Raw genomic sequence first — 18,244 nt, 5'->3', positions numbered from 1 at the left:
AAACCTGCTGGTACATTAGGAATTAACAGCTTATATTTTGACATCATTTATACAAATACAAGCATATACTGTAAATGCAGTATGAATTATTTAATGTGATGAAAAGGTTTTTAAAAACCAGCTTCATATTACCATACTTGCCTACTTTTGAAAACTAGTTTCAGGGAGATTGTAGTTGGTAGTAGAATTTTGCACAGCTCCCCACTGAGGGGGTGTGTCATGCTCCACCCAAAGGGCGTGTTCTAGTTCCATATATGGAGATTGTGAAAAGAGATTGTGAACCAAATTTAACTCTCTCTGCACATGTTACATCTGCCCCACCTGCAGTGCACATGGTTTTTCCCATTTTGAGAACAAATTTGTACTGCGATCAGATCTGAATAAGGGCCATAGTGCATTTCTCACCGTGTTTACCCACTATTAGTTTATATGCAGATCCTTCTATATTCTGCCATATATTCTGCCATTATCAGACTTAAAATCTAACCTGAGTCTCTTTCTCTAATTCATGCCTTAGACCCCATCCATCTTTGATACAGTATTTTTTTTATGAAATCACCTGATAGAATAAAAAGTATGTAGCATCGATAGACATCCAACTACATCTGAAATAGGTTCAGCCTCTGACCACTGCATGCAAAACCAGCATGAATGGATCGTTAGTATTATTTGCATATTTGCCACTGCCAACATAGCTGCTACTTGTGTACATGCTATTTCCTATACTGTATTTAGACACCTTTTACATATTGAATTCAAGAAACGGGAACTGAAACCTATAGGTTGAACCATCTGTTTGTGGAAAGATTTTTGTGTGATAACGTCTTTGTAGAAGATAAATCTGAGTTTCAGAATGTATCAGCTTTAGAAGCCAATTTGGCAAAATGACTATAATGTTTCTTACATTGATCGAACCATTCAATCAAAATTATTTTTAATGTTTAATGTGCTTAAGTTTTAATATCAAACGAAATATGAATCTTGTTAAAATGTTATATTACCAAATTGAAATTCCAATGAAGGTACAGTATATATGTTACTTATCACCTATCTGATTAACCTCGTGTTACATTATGACAGTATGAGCTAACCCCACTATAAATCTGACACTGACCTTTGCCTTTTTAGCACCAAAGTGGTTTGATGGCCTGAGGTCTACAGAGAACAGACAAGTCACACTGGCTGACTACTGCTTGTCTTTAATTAATCTCCCCTCTAAGATTTCCCGCTGCCCTCATATCATCAACTTCTTCAAAGTCAAACCGGATGATGTAAATCCAGCATCAAGCACCAAGTGAGGCTACTTTATGTTATGAGGTTTAGTACTATTGTGTCACACATGCTTTTGTATATAATGATTACAATTAATATTAACAATCATAGGTGTGCACAGTTCATTTTATTAGGGGGTCTATCACCGCCTACTGGGTGTGTCAATCACCTTCTGCTGGGAGTATCTATCACCACCTACTAGGTATCAATGCAAAAATACACACACATATTGTCCCCCACGGTAATTTAACATACACAATGGCCCCCATATTATACGATAATATAAACACTAGGGCCCCCATAGTAATACAAATAAATTGGCCCCCACTGTAATTAAACAAAAAGAGATACTTGTTTCCTAGCATGGCACCAGTGATAAAAATTGTATCCATCGGGACCCCCCGAAATCGCGTTGTTTGCATGCAACCAAATCGCATGCGATGCAATCGACGCGCTTTTTACATTGGAATCAATGTAAAATGGTCCCTGAGTCCCGATTTTACATTGGCCCCAATGTTAAATGGCCCCCAGACCCCAATTTTTATTGTTTCCCAACCCTGTTGGGTCAAATCCCCCCCATTGTTAACGCCACCCCACGATCAACGCCAACCTGAAGCGTGGGGAGCAGCGGCGGTACGCGTCCTCCGACCTTTTCATACCCCCACTATCCACGTCGGCGTGGAGTTGATTTCATATAGTGTGGCGAGCGCAGCGAGCCACCGAGCCCAAAGCGTGGCGAGCGGACGCGCATTACTTCACAGGTATTACGCGTCCCCTCGCTAACCATGCTTCGAGCTCGGTGGCTCGCTGCGCTCGCCACACTATATAAAATCAACTCCACGCCGTCATGGATAATGGGGGTATGAAAAGGTCGGAGGACGTGTACCGCCACCCCTCGCAGGCTCACTGCGCTCGCCACGTTTCGGGTTGCCGTTCATCGTGGGGTGGCGTTAACAATGGGGGGGGGGGGATTTGTCATGTAAAATACCCATAAGGGTATTGGCCCATTTAACATTGTTCCCTATGTAAAATCACATCCATCGCATCGGTCGCATCGCATGCCTTAACTTAAGGCATGCGATGGATGCGATTTTTTAATTGTCGGGGAAAAGGCTAAAAAGAGCCCTGAAATCACGTCGGTCGCGTCCATGGCATACCTTAACTTAAGGTATGCAATCACCTACGACGGGCGCCGTGCTAGGAAACAAGTACCCAAAAAGATTGCCCCCCACAGTAATTAAACAAATACATTGCCCCCCACCGTAATTAAACAATCACACTGGCCCTGCACTAATTAAACAATCACACTGAGCAGGACACAATGGGGGGCGTGGTGATAGTCGTGTGTGGTGCTGGGGGTGTGCACCCTGTGCGCGCGCCTATGTTAACAGTAATAATGATGTAAGCTGCTAATGTCTGAGTCAGGTGCTGTGACCTAGGACTTACTAGATATTTGTTTTATATCATCACATAATTAGTGGTCATGGTGTCACCCACTGCTACCCAATTTAGCTACATATTTATAAATTATTTTTACAGTACTTGCTATAGCACATGTTAGGCAGCAGGAAGCAATGCATTGCATATCACTTAACAAGGAGGATGTTGTGGTAATAGGCTATATGGTTGGTTGCGTTTTGTAACATTTCTTGCTGCAATTTCAGTGGTCGCAAGCCTGAAACGTTCTTGCTGAAGGTAGAATCCACAAAGAAAAATGTGTCTGGTAAGGAAAATATCTATGTATTTTGTTTTAACAGTAGCTAGGCTTATACCAATAAACTTGCAAAATGATGTAGGGGTCCCAGAGCCGGCCCTAACCAATTTTAGGGCAAAGATTTTGGCTGGTTCCCCCTAGCACCGCCACCGGTTGCACCTCTGAATAAGCACCACAGCAAAAAATTGTACACTGGAGCTAAAAAGGGGTGTGTCAGCCCATGTACATGTAATCACATGGGAAGGAGAGTAGTGGCATTAGCAGGTGGCTGCCAATATACGCTGCTGTCGATGCTTGACTCAAAATCGGGCCCTAAGATACATTATGCCATTTTGAAGGGTCCCAGGTACATATTATACCTCAGTACCTTAGGGGTGGGGGGATGTTAGGGTTAGGCTGTGGAGAGGCTTAGGCACTTTGAATGGTGGGGCGTTAAGCTGCGGGGAGAGGAGTTTAGTTGGCAGGTTACAGGGTTTGGGAATTCCACTTGCGGTAAGGGTTAGGCTGCAGGAATGGGGGGGGGGGGGGTTAGAGTAGGTAACAGTGGGAGGGTAACTACACTTACCTGACACATGTTGAGATTCTCTGCATTAGGATACTGGCATCGGTATTCTAAGCACCGCACCCCCATTGCAGGATACATACAGTGGGGGCAGAATGGAGGCATGACAGGGATGGACAAGGGTGGGGAGGCCATGATGGGGGTATTGGGAAGACAGGCACAGAGGGAAGTGATGCTGAGTGTGGGGCAGACACTTTATGAGAATATAATTTCTGACTGCATACCTACAGTAATAGAAGCCAGCAGTAGTCAGCAGTGTTGCAGAGGAGGGAGGATCAGTCACTTCCTGGAGAGAACTTTAGGCTTGGGGGTGCAGTCACTGGTGGGAGTGGGACCTCTCATGTGAGGAGAGTTCAGTGTGCTGCTGTTGCTGCTGCTCTGTGATGTCTCTGATGTTTGTAGTTTGTGCGGCAACGGCGGCAGGGCAGGAGGGTGGGTGCTTGTCGTCCCCAGCCTGCAACGGGGACTTACCGTGTGCGGGGCGAGTGCTGTTGGTGCTGGGCGCAGCTGACAGCCTGGCCTTTTTCTCATTTAGCTGCCCGATCAGCATGCAGCGGCAGCAGGGGGACATGTCCCCCGTGTGCGGTGCAAGCGCTGCTGGGCGCAGCTGCCTGCCTGCTTCGCCGAATCCCAGCAGTAGCAAGCCAGCCAGCTAGCTCTCCTGTTCCCTCAAATTTCTGCTGGCCCTAGGCTAGGCTTGGTGTGCACCCTCAGGCATTCCAGATGCCCTAGGCATTTGCCTAGCCTGCCTATGCCTAGGGCCGGCTCTGAGTGGTCCCCACCTAACCCCCCTATAACTGCGCACAAAGGGAATTTATTAAACTATGTATATAAGGCTCCAAGCTGTCAATGATGCATAACTAACCTTCCTCTACATGTGGGTTATTTACCAAGATGGGAGTTCTATTGAAGGTGGGATGTTCCCCATAGCAACCAGCCAGATTCTGATCTATTAACTTACCAATAGCAGCCAGTCGGAATGTATCTATTAAATCTAGAAGAAGCTAAATATGAAGTAGAAACTGATTGGTTGCAATTGCAACTCCCATCTATACCCCTTGGTTTTCTTAAAATTGTATTTTGGATGATTAAATGATCTCATCCAGTATGTATTACAGTACAGGAGCAAATACAGGATCTCCAGTGGTGGGTTTCAGAAATCTTTACTTTAGAGTGAGTGTAGCCTGGTCATGATGTAATAAGTTATTGTCTGCCTCCTACAAAATGCAGTGTGTGCAATACTGCACAGACACAGAGATGGGTTTATCTTGAAGATAAATTGAGCCCACATTACATAAGGCAATACATTGTCACCTTAAGGGGCCTACACACAGGGAGATTGCTGATCATTCTGAGCGATGCTAGATCGCTCAGCACAAAACGATGTACAGCGCTGTGTGCTGAGCGATCTGTCAGGGCCAGTGTATCTCGGTGAGAACACTGGCCCTGACCGGCGATGTAACTAGATTTCATCAGTATGTTGGATATTAATCGCAGGGCAATATCGACGCACGGGGCCGCAAATTGCTATCGCCCCTACACACAGAGTAATGTAGGGGCATTTTCTAAGCAATCTACACCCCATGTGTATGCCCCATTATTGAGCACTGTGATAAGATGACAATTCTCTGCCAGTCCCTCCATTGGTTGCCTGTATATTACCGCATTCAATATAAAATACTTTTACTTACATACAAAGCCATTACTCTGACTACACCGACTTATATCTCTTCACTTATCTCAAAAAATATCCCCACCCGACCTCTACGCTCCGCACAAGATCTGCGTCTCTCATCCACACTCATTACTTGCTCCCACTTACACTTGCAGGATTTTTGTCGGGCTGCTCCCACCCTATGGAATGCCCTTCCAGGCACATTAATTCTCTCCTCTAGCCTCCAAACTTTCAAGCGTTCCCTGAAAACTCACCTCTTTAGGCAAGCTTATCGTATTCAGGAACCCCCACATAACCTTCAGTAGCATTGATATCTAATTGCATCCCATCAGGACTGTCTAGTAATCTGATGGGACTGCCATGCTATGGAATTCTATCCTTATGTATACCTCCTATTATCCCTATAGATTGTAAGCTTGCGAGCAGGACCCTCCTACCTGTGTGTCGGTTTGTATCTACCCAGTTTATTTAATCACTGTTGTTTCCAATTGTAAAGCGCAATGGAATATGCTGCGCTATAAGAAACTGTAAATAAATAAATAAATAATAATGCTTAATCTGAATGAAATGCCCAAACATGTATTGTTTTACTACATGATGGATATTCATAAGTATTCTATGTTCTTTTGACAGATATAACAGGTCCTATTATTCTCCAGTCCTATCGAGTAATCGGAGACTATGAAAAGAATTCCAAGACAGAGCTGACAGTAAAAGCTGATGATGTTGTTGATGTAGTGGAGAAAAATGAAAATGGTAATTATTTTATAAACTACACCCCCCCCCCCCCTACACGACAGTGTAGCGGCACTCACGGGAATTAATGACACATACTCAGCAAAAAGCTTTTTGCTGAGTACGTGTCATTAATTCCCGTGAGTGCCGTTACACTGTCGTTTATATACTATCTGCCTACCGAAGAGGGCACCCGGGGCGACGTTATACTTATCAGGGGTGAGTGCTGATATTCTGGACTCTATATATATATTTATATATATATATATATATATATATATACACATATATATATATATATATATATATAGTTGCGGGTTGCAGGACGGCACTCCACAGGTTAGATAGATGCTGTGCCAGGTCTGTAATCAAGAAATGCAGTACACTTAACCCCCCCCCCCCCCCCCTTCCCCCTTGGAAGGATGAAGACCAGCACTCAGTCGTAATTTAGTTGAAGAAAAAAGTGGTTTTTATTCCGTGTGCATAAGAAGGCAACGATGGCTGTCCCGACAGCCGTTTCAACTGGGCATTAGCCAGTTGTCATCCCCTGAGCCATCGTTGCCTTCTTATGCACATGGAATATAAACCACTTTTTTCTGAATTTAATTTACGCCTGAGTGCTGGTCTTCATCCTTCCAAGGGGGAAGGGGGGGGGGGGGGTTAAGTGTACTGCATTTCTTGATTACAGACCTGGCACGGCATCTATCTAACCTGTGGAGTGCCGTCCTGCAACCCGCAACTATATATATATATATATATATATATATATATGTATATACATATATATATATATATATAAAAATATATATATAGAGTCCAGAATATCAGCACTCACCCCTGATAAGTATAACGTCGCCCCGGGTGCCCTCTTCGGTAGGCAGATAGTATATAAACGACAGTGTAACGGCACTCACGGGAATTAATGACACGTACTCAGCAAAAAGCTTTTTGCTGAGTATGTGTCATTAATTCCCGTGAGTGCCGCTACACTGTCGTTTACATATATATATATATATATATATATATAGACCAAAGTGAGACCGCACTCGCACTGAATTAGAGACAACTTTAGGGGTGTTCAAAAGAGGGAACATGTAAAACATGCCCCTCAATTACAATCCAATTATCCCTCCACAGATTGGGGGGATTTGAACACTCAGCCACATATGAGGACTGTCCTGGTCAGGCTTTTATATGCAGTAGGGTATAAAAGCCTGACCAGGACAGTCCTCCTATGTGGCTGATCCTGTCTTCTCCAGGGCTGAGGCGTTAGCCATATGTAAACGCTGATGACTCACCACAAAAGCTCCTTGATAAAGGTCTGAGCATGGACCGAAACGTCGGGGCTAGATGAGAACTAACATGCTGAAATAAATTGCAAGATTGTGCTATTTTTACACAAAACCAGTGACTTGATTTATTTCAAAGGAGAGTGTTCAAATCCCCCCAATCTGTGGAGGGATAATTGGATTATATATATATATATATATATATATATATATATATATATATATATATATATATATATACATACATAAAGCAGTCCAGGTGGCGGCACTCACCAATAAATGCACAAGATAGCAGGGATCACTATATATATATATATATATATATATATATTGATAAAACATTGCTCAGTACAATATTTTAGGAACAAAAATTACAATTTTATTCGTTGGTGTTGAGTGACACACCATAATGACATATTTTTTACTTTCGTTGGGGAAGTCAGACATAAAACAAGTATTATTTATCTTTGTAATAAGGCTTCTTTGGTAATGGGCAGTCAAATAGTAAATTTGCTCCAATAAATAAAATGAAATGAGGAACATCATGTCATTAAATAAAAGGTTGAGAATGGTTTGGCTGCATGTGTATGGTTGGAGTTGCGAATGATTTCACTCACAAAGGATGTTTGTACGCACAGTGCCTGATCTTGTGAACAGGGCTATGTGCTTGTGAGCACACAAGTGTGCGTGTAGTTTGTAGCCACTCCCATTTGAATAGCATTGCACTCACTCACACTCGCTTGTGGTGTGGGCGTTGTTTCGTAGACTGCGTGCATGCAATTGCCGTTCCCACGGTTGTGTGCGAAAGTTCATGCAAATGACTCAACCAGAATTATGTCCAGTGTGTGAGAAGATTGCACCGAGCGTACAGAACAGTAACACCTAGGGCTGGCTTATGCAACTTTAGGCAACTGCCTAGGGCACCAGGAACTGGGGTGCGCCTATCACAAAATTAAGGATTGTCTATGAGGATGTATCCTTGTACTTAATGTAGGTGGTGGCTGTGGAACTTCTAAGGCGTCAGGGTCACCACCAAACTTTTACCTGAGGGGCTTGAAAGTGGATGTTGGCAGCAGTGAGGGGTGTATGTTGGGTGGGCGGAAGCTTTGTGGTGGGTGGTTGAAGCTTTGCCTAGGGTGCCGAGAAGCCTTACATCAGCCCTGGTAACATCTCTGACCTTTGCACTGACATGATCTTGTGTCTATCACAGAACCATGGTTTATACTGTATATTATGTATACTATCTTTCAGGTTGGTGGTTCTGCCAGATGAGGAACAAGCGGGGTTGGCTACCAGCTGCTTATCTTGAGCCACTTGATAGCCCAGATGAGCCTGAAGAGCAAGACCCCAACTATGAAGGTAGCAATGATCTTATGTACTGCATTACTATTGATGTAGTATAGAGCAAAATGTGGCTATAGTACATGGAACTGTGGATATAAGCATCAGGCCTTTTGTTTCAACAACCTATTTCATTATAAGTTCATTGCCCTGTACTGTAACAAAGTGATCTCCAAAAAGTAGATCCAGCACATGGAAAAAGTAAACCTGTATTTCAGTTTCTTCCTTGTAAAATATTAAAAGCAATTAGGCTTCATGTACTGTATGTGATTTATTTCCCAGTATAGAGGGTCATTATCTGCCAGAATCAGACTCTCTGGCAGACAGGTAAAACGAACTAGAGCTTTCCAAACTGTTCAACTTATGTGTAAACAGGGGAACTGCATGTTGCAATCAGAGACTATTCAGCGGAAATGGAGGACGAGGTGTCTGTGAAGGAGGGGGATACTGTTGAAGTAATCCACAAGCTCCTTGATGGCTGGTGGGTTGTCAGGTATGAGCAAACTACAGGTGAATCTGAAATAAATGTGAATATATCTTTAAATCAACAGGAACCAATTTCCTGTACAATCAATTATTGACCATTGAGCCTAATTCAGGTTCCCCTGCTAAAGTGTGGAAATCAATAATCGTCAAGGTCCGCACTTATGTGAATGCGAGCACGCAGCAAAATGCATGTGGGCATGCGGCAGAGCACAAATACAAAGTACTGCTCTCTTAAGTCGTTATTGTTTTTAGAACTCTTAACTGATTAATATGCTTAACATTTTTTTTATATCAATGTCTAATTGCTACAAAAAGCCAATGTACTGCATAGTTGCCTACCTTTTAGATTTCCTCTCCGGGAGAAGCCTTAACAGACATGGTGGGGGATGCAGGGGAGAGGCTGATGTCATGAAGCCCTGCCTCCATTCCACAAAAACAGTGTGATTCGCGGGTCCGTGAAGAGGGGCGGGGCTTAAATGCCACGAAATGAAGCGATTTCCGTAATTTTAGCCCCGCCCCTCCCCCGCACAACGCGAATTCCAGCTGTTGTAGTTGCGGGGAAGGTGGGTGCCTGGGCTCTGAGAAAATTGCGGGAGACTTGCCCACCATCTCAGGGGGCCAGGTGAGGGACCCGATTTTCGTGAGACTCCCGGACATTCCGGGAGGGTAGGCAAGCCTGATATACTGTATTGTCAATAAGTTATAAGTGTTGTTCATTACATGGCTAACTGTTTTGATACAGGAATGACACCACCACTGGCTATTTCCCTGCGATATATCTCCAAAAATCTGGGGACGCTCTTCCTACAGATCGGAGCCAGACAAAGGGACTGCCACCACGCAGGTAGGAGCAATACTGATCGTCACCTAAATATCAAATAATAACAGTAAAGGGATTCATATTTTGTTTGAATCATCTGTAGCCTTGTTTTCCAACATGTAAGATGTTCAAGGCATATTCTTTGTCAACCTCCCACATGCGCTCACAACAAAATTTAAAATTTTTCAATGGTAACCTGACCTAACACCGCAGAGAGAAAGGTACAATCTTCCACCCTAATATAGGCAGCTATAGCTCCTCCCACATCTTTAGGGCACTGTTCTAATGGAAACTTCATGTAAAAAGCTGACTGTGCCGTTATTTAGGGTTGTGTGGGAGAGGTGCGGTCCCACAGGATGCAGACCGCCATGAGCACCATAGAGATGCCCCACTGCAACTGCATTTGGTTTAAAGGGTTCCTGGAATGCACACTGCAGCCTGTAGCGATTCTGCTGCCTACGGTAGCCATGGCCAGTGCCCTACTTCCTAGTGCCAATGGGCCCTCCCCTTGGTGTGATATCATGAAATTGTGATTGTGGTGGGAAAGGGTGGCATTGAGCCCTATTTCAGCCCTGATTACTGTTATATTAAAGGCACCTTATTGTGTCCCAATTAAACAAGTTGCTGCTGTGAGCATCATATCCATCATTCATATGCATGTAACCAATCAGATCCTGTCTACTATCTTCTAGTGCAGTGGTTGCCAACCCTGGTCCTCAAGTACCCCCAACAGTGCACGTTTTCCAGGTCTCTACACAGAATCACAAGTGACATAATTAGCTCCACCTGTGATCTTTTAAAATGTGCCTGAATAATCTGTGCACCTGCTGAGTGACCTGGAAAACATGTGAAGTAGAATACACATCTTAGTAAATTATCTCCTTTGATTGATAGCAATATGAATTCATATGTTTAGTTTAATCATTTTGTTCAATAAAATTATTGTATAATAATATATTTTTCCCATTGTAGAAGAACAATTTCAAATACTAATAGTATTCACAAGGTAAAACGTAAAGAGATCAGCCAGGAATCTTATAGGAGGAACAGCAAAAAGTACCTGAAAGAGCGCAAGTCTGTCATTGAAGCTATGAAGTCTGCAACCATCGGTGAGCATTGACCTTTACAACATATAGTGCTATAAGTAACAGATAATAATAGTAAACTATACTAGTGTAATACCCTTCATGTACATATGTATATAGATCACACATGGTGTGTTGTGAACTATAGTGTTAAGTGCACAATGTGTTGTGAACTATAGTGTAATTGCTGGGGGGATGTTATTTGATGGGGGCCACAAGGACTGTTCAGTGCCCCAAATACTGATGGTGGAGGACAGTAACATTATCTCTGCAGCTGATATAAAGACTGTATCGGAGCATTGTATACAGTGGGTTAATAAAGTTATGGTGCGCGTGGATAGCGCTGCTGGGACAGTTACCGGAGGGAAGGGAGAAGCGCGCGAGGAGGAGAACTTTCTGGAAGGGGGAGAGCTGGGGAGTTGTGGTGAACAGCGGAGTGACGCAGGAGAGAGGGCGGACAGCTGGACGGTGGGAGAGCAGCGTTGTTACCTGAAACGGAGTTCTGTGTACAGCGCTGGCTCCTACAGCAGCGATACGACTGACAGGCAGAGTGACTCCGGCAGCGTCATCCCCAGAGCTGCACTGAAAGTGCTGAGTGGGGCGGGAGCGTCTTCAGGAGGCGGCGCCATTTCGTGACACCTCAGGAGGCGGGCTGCATCTCCGTCCTATGAGAGGCGGCGCCATCTTGAGGGCGGAGAGGAAGGCGGCGTTGAAAAAGTGACAGCCAGCTAAGGGGATTGGTGAGTGTCTAACCAGCCCCTGTACAGGATAGAGCAGCCATTGGACCTCCCCCGTCAGTGTACAGTACAGACTGATCAGAGAGCTTTGAGTCGTGAGTGGAGATAGGGTGCCACCCCTGTAAATTACAATAGTCCTGCTTAAAAACAACCTCCTTGCAATATTAGTGCCTGTCCATGGGTCACTGCGGTGGGGAGATGGATAGAGATGGCACTGTGTGACAGTACTTTGCACTGGGGACTTAAACCTTAATACAGTCTTACCCAGCTTAAACCTCTGCTGCATAGTATAATACAAGACAGTTTATCGTCATACTGGAGTTGTTAATGCTGAACCAGTGCTCAGAACCAGTTATACTGACAGGTTGTACGGACTCTGCTCCCTTCTCCAGCACGGGACATCAGTTATTAATGGAGTATATTGTATGCCACCGTGTAGCACTAGCCTGAAATAGCACTGTGGTGACACACTATTCAGAGTTCGCCTGGATATAAAAGTCATATAAATTAAATCCTCCTTGAGTCAAGGCATTCATGAAATAGAGAATTTATGCACCTGTACCGACGGATATATTCTCCAGAGAGAGTGCAGGGTAAAAACTATGTTCTTGGGAAAAGGCAGGCAGAACAGATATACATGGTATGAGCCCAGTACTTTGTTGCCAGCAAGCATAATCTAACAGAGACAGACCAGCATAGTTCACCTCAACTACCAGAAGGATTACAATGTTGCCAAAGGTACTTCACCTCATAATATGACCTAACAAGCATTGTTACTTTTCAGTTAACATCAATTCACCAGGAAAGACTTAATTTCGGCTAGTTAGTACTATCGTATATAGGAGTGCAGCATTTAGTGGGTTCAAGTCTTACCCTAATGGATTACAAATAACTTATATGAAATTTCACACCTATACGTGGAGTACTCACCTTACAGGACTCAGGTGGGAGTAGAAATTTACCCCCTATAATTGGGGTACTCACCTTACAGGACTCAGGTGGGAACCGTTCTTGGTACCTTAATATACATTAACACAAACAAGCGCTTATAGTTGTATAAACTGTGCACACTTAACCAGTCTATTATTGTGAAATAATAATTCTGAGCAAAGATCCTCCGATAAATGGAGATTGTATGAACATCTGTGATAACCTGTTGGAATGTTAATGTTAAATGCTTAGTATAACAACTTGTTTTTATTGTTTGCAGCACTCTAAGGTAGGGTGTTATAACATTTTATTGTAGGAATCCTTATATGTCCTGGGGATCCCAGTATCCAAGTTCCGGATCCAGTATAATAAAATTGTTGTAATTGATGGTGGTACTTAAGCCCTTACTAACATTGAAAGTGTATAGAGCATTGCATATTGTATTCTGTAACTTGTGAGAATAAATTGTTAAAGAGTATTCTTTTGGAAGATGATTGCGGGTGATTCCCCAAGGTCACCCCTATAGTTATAATTAACTATATATGTAATATACATTTGTCACATCAACTCTTGGGGTGGAGGCACTTGATAACTCTCACATATCCTCAGCGTGGAAAACAGCGTTACATTATGGAGGCACTGCTGAGATCCAAATCCAAAGATATGGAAAGTTTAAGTAAGCGTGATATCCAGGAATGGATTCAGAAGCATGGACTTGATATGGACTGTAGTTTTGGGATTGAAGGAAATTTTAGCAGCAGTTCCGATGAGGAGATTATGGAGGAAGTGGATAAATTAGTTGGCGTACAGCGACCCAAGTTAATTGATAAAAGGATCCGTAATGGGGGAGAAGAAGTGTGGGCCGTGCTAATCACCAACTTGAGTAAACTAGACCCCAACTTGATTCCGGCCCAGATCGCACTTTCCCATTCGCCAACCAAAAGGTGGAAAATCATATGGCCGGAAATGCCTCTGGAGCCGCGGAGAGACGGTCACATAGAACATCAAGGGATCAGCGCTGGTGATGGGATCAATGACAGGGATCCACTCCCCAGATATACTACCGGACCAGATACAAATAGTGAGCAAGTGGCAGAACCGGCTGTAGATACTGTAATGGATCGGGTGGTTAGCCAATTTGAGAGATGGCATTACGAAGGTGGTTACAGACGGTTGCGCATTTTTTCTGGTATACTCCCCGTACCCACTGGGGAAGAAAGTTATGAGGCCTGGAGAGAAGCCGCCTCTCAGCATTCGGAGGAATGGAGATGTCCTGAGCATGTAAAGAAACAGCGGATTGTTGAAAGTCTTCGAGGACCGGCCATGGGCATCATTCAAGCCACAAGGAGAAGCAATAGTATGGCCACTCTAAGAGACTACTTTGATGCATTAGACTACTCGTTTGGAACATTGGAAGATGTGGGAGACCTACTGTCCCGATTAAATCATACTTACCAGGAGCCCAGCGAAACGTTGACCACCTATATTTATCGCATTGACAAAAGTCTTTATAAGTTAATGGAAAAAGGGGGTGTGTTAGGAGCCGAGATAGATGAAAAACGAATGAAGTACGTGCTGAGAGGAGCATTGACCACAAATCCGGTGGCACAGCGGCTACGGTGCAGTATGTCCAAGGTACCAGCTCCGACTCTTAGTGAACTGATCAAAGAGGTGAAACTGGAAGAAGTCCAAATTGAGAATCGAGACAAAAGTTTAAAAAGAGTAAAAGTTATCTTACCGGCCCCTGAAGTACCACTCCCAGCTGATAAGTTATACAAGCTAATGGAAGAGCAGACTAAGAAATTAGATCAGCTTATTGCCATACAATCTCCTAGTTCCCGTGAAATGCCAAGAGGACCCTCTGCGAGTCGGGGGAGAGGGTATAGTCGACGATCTGACGATAGAGGGAACTATACTTGTTACAGTTGTGGTCAACTGGGCCATCGCAGTTTTGAATGCCCTTACCGAGGGGGATACACCAGAAGAGTAAATCATCCTGACTCTAGGGAGTCAGCACAGCCGGGAAACTCCCAAGGGACGCCGATGAACCCCGCATCGACTCCCAACTCATCGATGTAAAGTCAATGGGGAGCACCCAGTGGTCTAGTTTGATGCACCATGGAATAGTTGGAGACGCCCCAATGGTCCCGGCGTTAATAAATGGCCAGTATTGCAAGGTGCTTTTGGACAGTGGATCACAAGTTTCAATAATCTTTGAGAGCTGGTATCGGCAGCATCTGGCGAACTTACCTTTGAACCCCATTGATGGACTGGTGATATGGGGATTAAGTCATCAAAAGTACCCCTATTTGGGATATGTTACTACTCACCTACAGTTCTTGGACCATACGACAGATTCTTCTTCACCTCTGTTGCCCTTCCTAGCACTGGTATGTCCGGATTCCCCTTCGGGGCAAGAAGTCGTTTCTGTCATTGTGGGGACTAATTCAAATCTATTCAAAACCTTGTCCGACTGGTGCCAGAAGCAAGATCAAATGATTTCACAGTGTACCGAACGAGAGACTAAGTCGCTAAATTCCTTGGTGTCCCCGACAAATATGGCACCCCCCAGAAAGGATACGGGTGAACCTCCCTCATTTGACACCCGGATTCTTGAATGTTTTAAAGGCAGCGACATCTCCAATGACGAACGAGAAAAACTAATCCTGGAAATGAAACAAATTAAAGAAGTATATTCATTAAGTGATTGGGATCTAGGAACAGCCACCGGGGTGGAACACCGAATTAGAATGACGGATGACACGCCATTCCGAGAGAGGTCACGAAGATTGGCCCCAGCTGATTTTGACGATGTGCGCCTTCATTTGAAATTCTTGCTTGAGAATCAAGTCATAGCTGAATCCCAAAGTCCATATGCATCACCCATCGTAGTAGCACGGAAGAAGAACGGCGATATAAGACTATGCATAGATTATCGAACTCTCAATAATAGAACGATTGAAGACCAGTACACCGTACCTAAAGTGGAAGAAGCTTTGGACTGTCTTCAAGGGAGTCAATGGTTCTCCGTACTGGACTTACGATCAGGATATTATCAAATCCCGATGCATCCAGATGATTGTGCTAAGACTGCATTTATTTGTCCAATCGGGTTCTTTGAATTTCTCAAAATGCCACAGGGTATCAAAGGGGCACCTGCGACTTTTCAGCGAACGATGGAGAAAGTAGTTGGGGACATGTGTTACCGAGAAGTCTTAGTATACCTTGACGATGTCATCGTGTTCGGAAAGACCTTAGAAGAACATAACATTAGGTTAATGAAAGTACTGGACAGATTACATGATAAAGGATTGAAACTGTCCATTGATAAATGTCGGCTATGTCAGAACACCGTAAAATACTTGGGCCATGTCGTCAGTCGGGATGGGGTATCTACCGACCCCGATAAAATATCTGCTGTGAAAGATTGGCCGAAACCCCTGAAACTGAAAGACTTACGGTCATTTTTGGGGTTCAGTGGTTACTACAGACGATTTGTGCCGCAATATTCTCAAGTCGCTCGCCCCCTAACTGAACTTACCAAAGGGTATCCCCCTGTGGGAACCCCTCGATCTACTCTTGGAATGTATTATAAACCTCAAGAGGAATTTGGGCCACGTTGGACGGTTGAGTGTGACGAGGCTTTTCAACAACTAAAGCATCATCTGACTCACTCTCCTGTGTTGGCCTATGCCAACCCAGAACTACCATATGAAGTACATATCGATGCATCCATGGAGGGTATAGGAGGGGTTCTTTATCAATGGCAAGAGAAGACTCTCCGCCCTATTGCCTATATTAGTAGAAGCCTGTCTAAGAGTGAAAAGAACTATGCAGTCCATAAATTGGAATTTCTGGCTCTCAAGTGGGCGGTAGTGGATAAGTTCCATGATTATCTATACGGAGTGAGTTTCACCGTCCATACGGACAACAATCCCCTAACGTATATCAATTCTACTGCTAAACTGGATGCTACCGGGCACCGATGGCTGGCGGCTCTATCCAACTACAACTTTACCTTGAAATATAAGCCCGGGATCAATAATACTGATGCGGATGCCTTATCTCGCATACCTCATTCCAGCACTAGTAGCGAAAATGATGATTGGATAGAGGTACCCGCCCCGGATCTACAAGGGTTGTGTCATCAAGTGACTGTCATGCATCATCAAATGCCAGAAAGGGTTAGTTCATTGGGGGCTTCTGGAACTTCATTACCATTGATGTACTGTTGGATTACAAATGACGAAATGAGAAATTTACCTAAATGGTCCAAGGAACAGTTACGTAAAGCACAGGATGACGACCTTGAGATAGGAAGTATGCTGCAGCAATTTCGCCATCCGGATAAGGCTGTACTACCTGATTCAGTGACTCTAAAGTATAAGATATTATGTCGACAAAGAAAGAATTTAGTGGTGAAACAGGGACTGTTGTATCGGAAGACAAAACCTCCCAATGGTGTACCGAAAGAGCAGTTAGTCCTCCCTGCAGATCTCAGACCTGTAGTGTTGAGGGCTCTTCATGATCAACATGGACACCTGGGATATGATAAAACCCAACATTTAATAGCTGAAAGAGTGTATTGGCCATTGATGAATAGGGACATTGAAGAGTATTGTCGTAAGTGCCGAAACTGCATTCTCAGGAAGACCTTACCACAGCATGCTGCAAATCTGGTGAGCCTTCAAAGTTCAGGACCTATGGACTTAGTCTGCATAGATTTCCTTTCGTTCGAGAGTCCTAATGGGAGAGATACTAACATTCTGGTTGTGACAGACCATTTTACTAGATATGCCCAAGCCTTCGTGACAACAGATCAGAGGTCCATTACGGTGGCAAAAACCCTTTGGGAGAAATTCTTTGTGCATTATGGCTTACCCGCTCGCATTCACTCCGATAGGGGACCTGATTTCGAGAGTCATCTCATCAAAGAGCTATGCGAAATTTGTGGAATAAGAAAATCCCGCACCACTCCCTATCATCCACAAGGAGACCCGCAGCCTGAGCGGTTCAACCGCACTCTCCTAAACATGTTGGGAACCTTGGATCAGCAACAGAAAATCCTCTGGAACAAATACATCTGTCACCTAGTACATGCCTACAACTGTACCCGAAATGAAGCAACCGGTTTTTCTCCATATTTACTAATGTTTGGTAGAGAAGCAAGGCTCCCCATCGATATTAGTTTGGGCACCTCTCCTACGACTGTGAAAGCCCCGTCGCATTCAAAGTATGTTGCCAATTTGAGAAAGGAACTCAATTATGCTTATACGTTGGCCCAAGACTCCGCACGGAAGCAAAGTGACAAAAATAAAGCACAGTATAATCAAAAAGTAAGGGAACAAGTATTGCTACCCGGAGATCGTGTCCTGCTTAAGAGACTGGGTTGCCCTCGCAAACAGAAACTTGAGAATAGATGGAAAGACGTCCCTTATGTAGTGTTAAAACAGTTGCCCGGTATCCCGGTATACCAGATTGTCCCTGAGGGTGAGAAAGGACCTCTACTGACATACCACCGTCAACATTTATTACCCATTACGCAAGACATTATATTTCCTCCCAGGGATAATCCAGTGAATGGTGAATTGGCCACAA

At 44.0% G+C, this 18,244-nt stretch overlaps 1 protein-coding gene across 2 annotated transcripts in view; it reads left to right on the top strand.

Annotated features, from left to right (window-relative positions):
- LOC146060658 (RCC1-like G exchanging factor-like protein) overlaps positions 1–18,244 on the top strand; it is a 71,938-nt gene that overhangs the window by 6,843 nt on the left and 46,851 nt on the right. For both annotated transcript variants that reach the window (XM_083174101.1, XM_083174105.1), the window contains exons 4-10: positions 1,129–1,294; positions 2,937–2,995; positions 5,857–5,979; positions 8,499–8,606; positions 8,964–9,081; positions 9,817–9,918; positions 10,867–11,003. In XM_083174101.1, the coding sequence (XP_083030227.1) occupies positions 1,129–1,294; positions 2,937–2,995; positions 5,857–5,979; positions 8,499–8,606; positions 8,964–9,081; positions 9,817–9,918; positions 10,867–11,003 (813 nt within the window). The remainder of the gene's footprint in view (positions 1–1,128; positions 1,295–2,936; positions 2,996–5,856; positions 5,980–8,498; positions 8,607–8,963; positions 9,082–9,816; positions 9,919–10,866; positions 11,004–18,244) is intronic.

This window comes from Crinia signifera, chromosome 2, assembly GCF_055691185.1.
Source record: "Crinia signifera chromosome 2, ASM5569118v1, whole genome shotgun sequence".
Lineage (NCBI taxonomy): Eukaryota > Metazoa > Chordata > Amphibia > Anura > Myobatrachidae > Crinia > Crinia signifera.
This window is presented reverse-complemented; position numbering and strand designations above follow the sequence as displayed.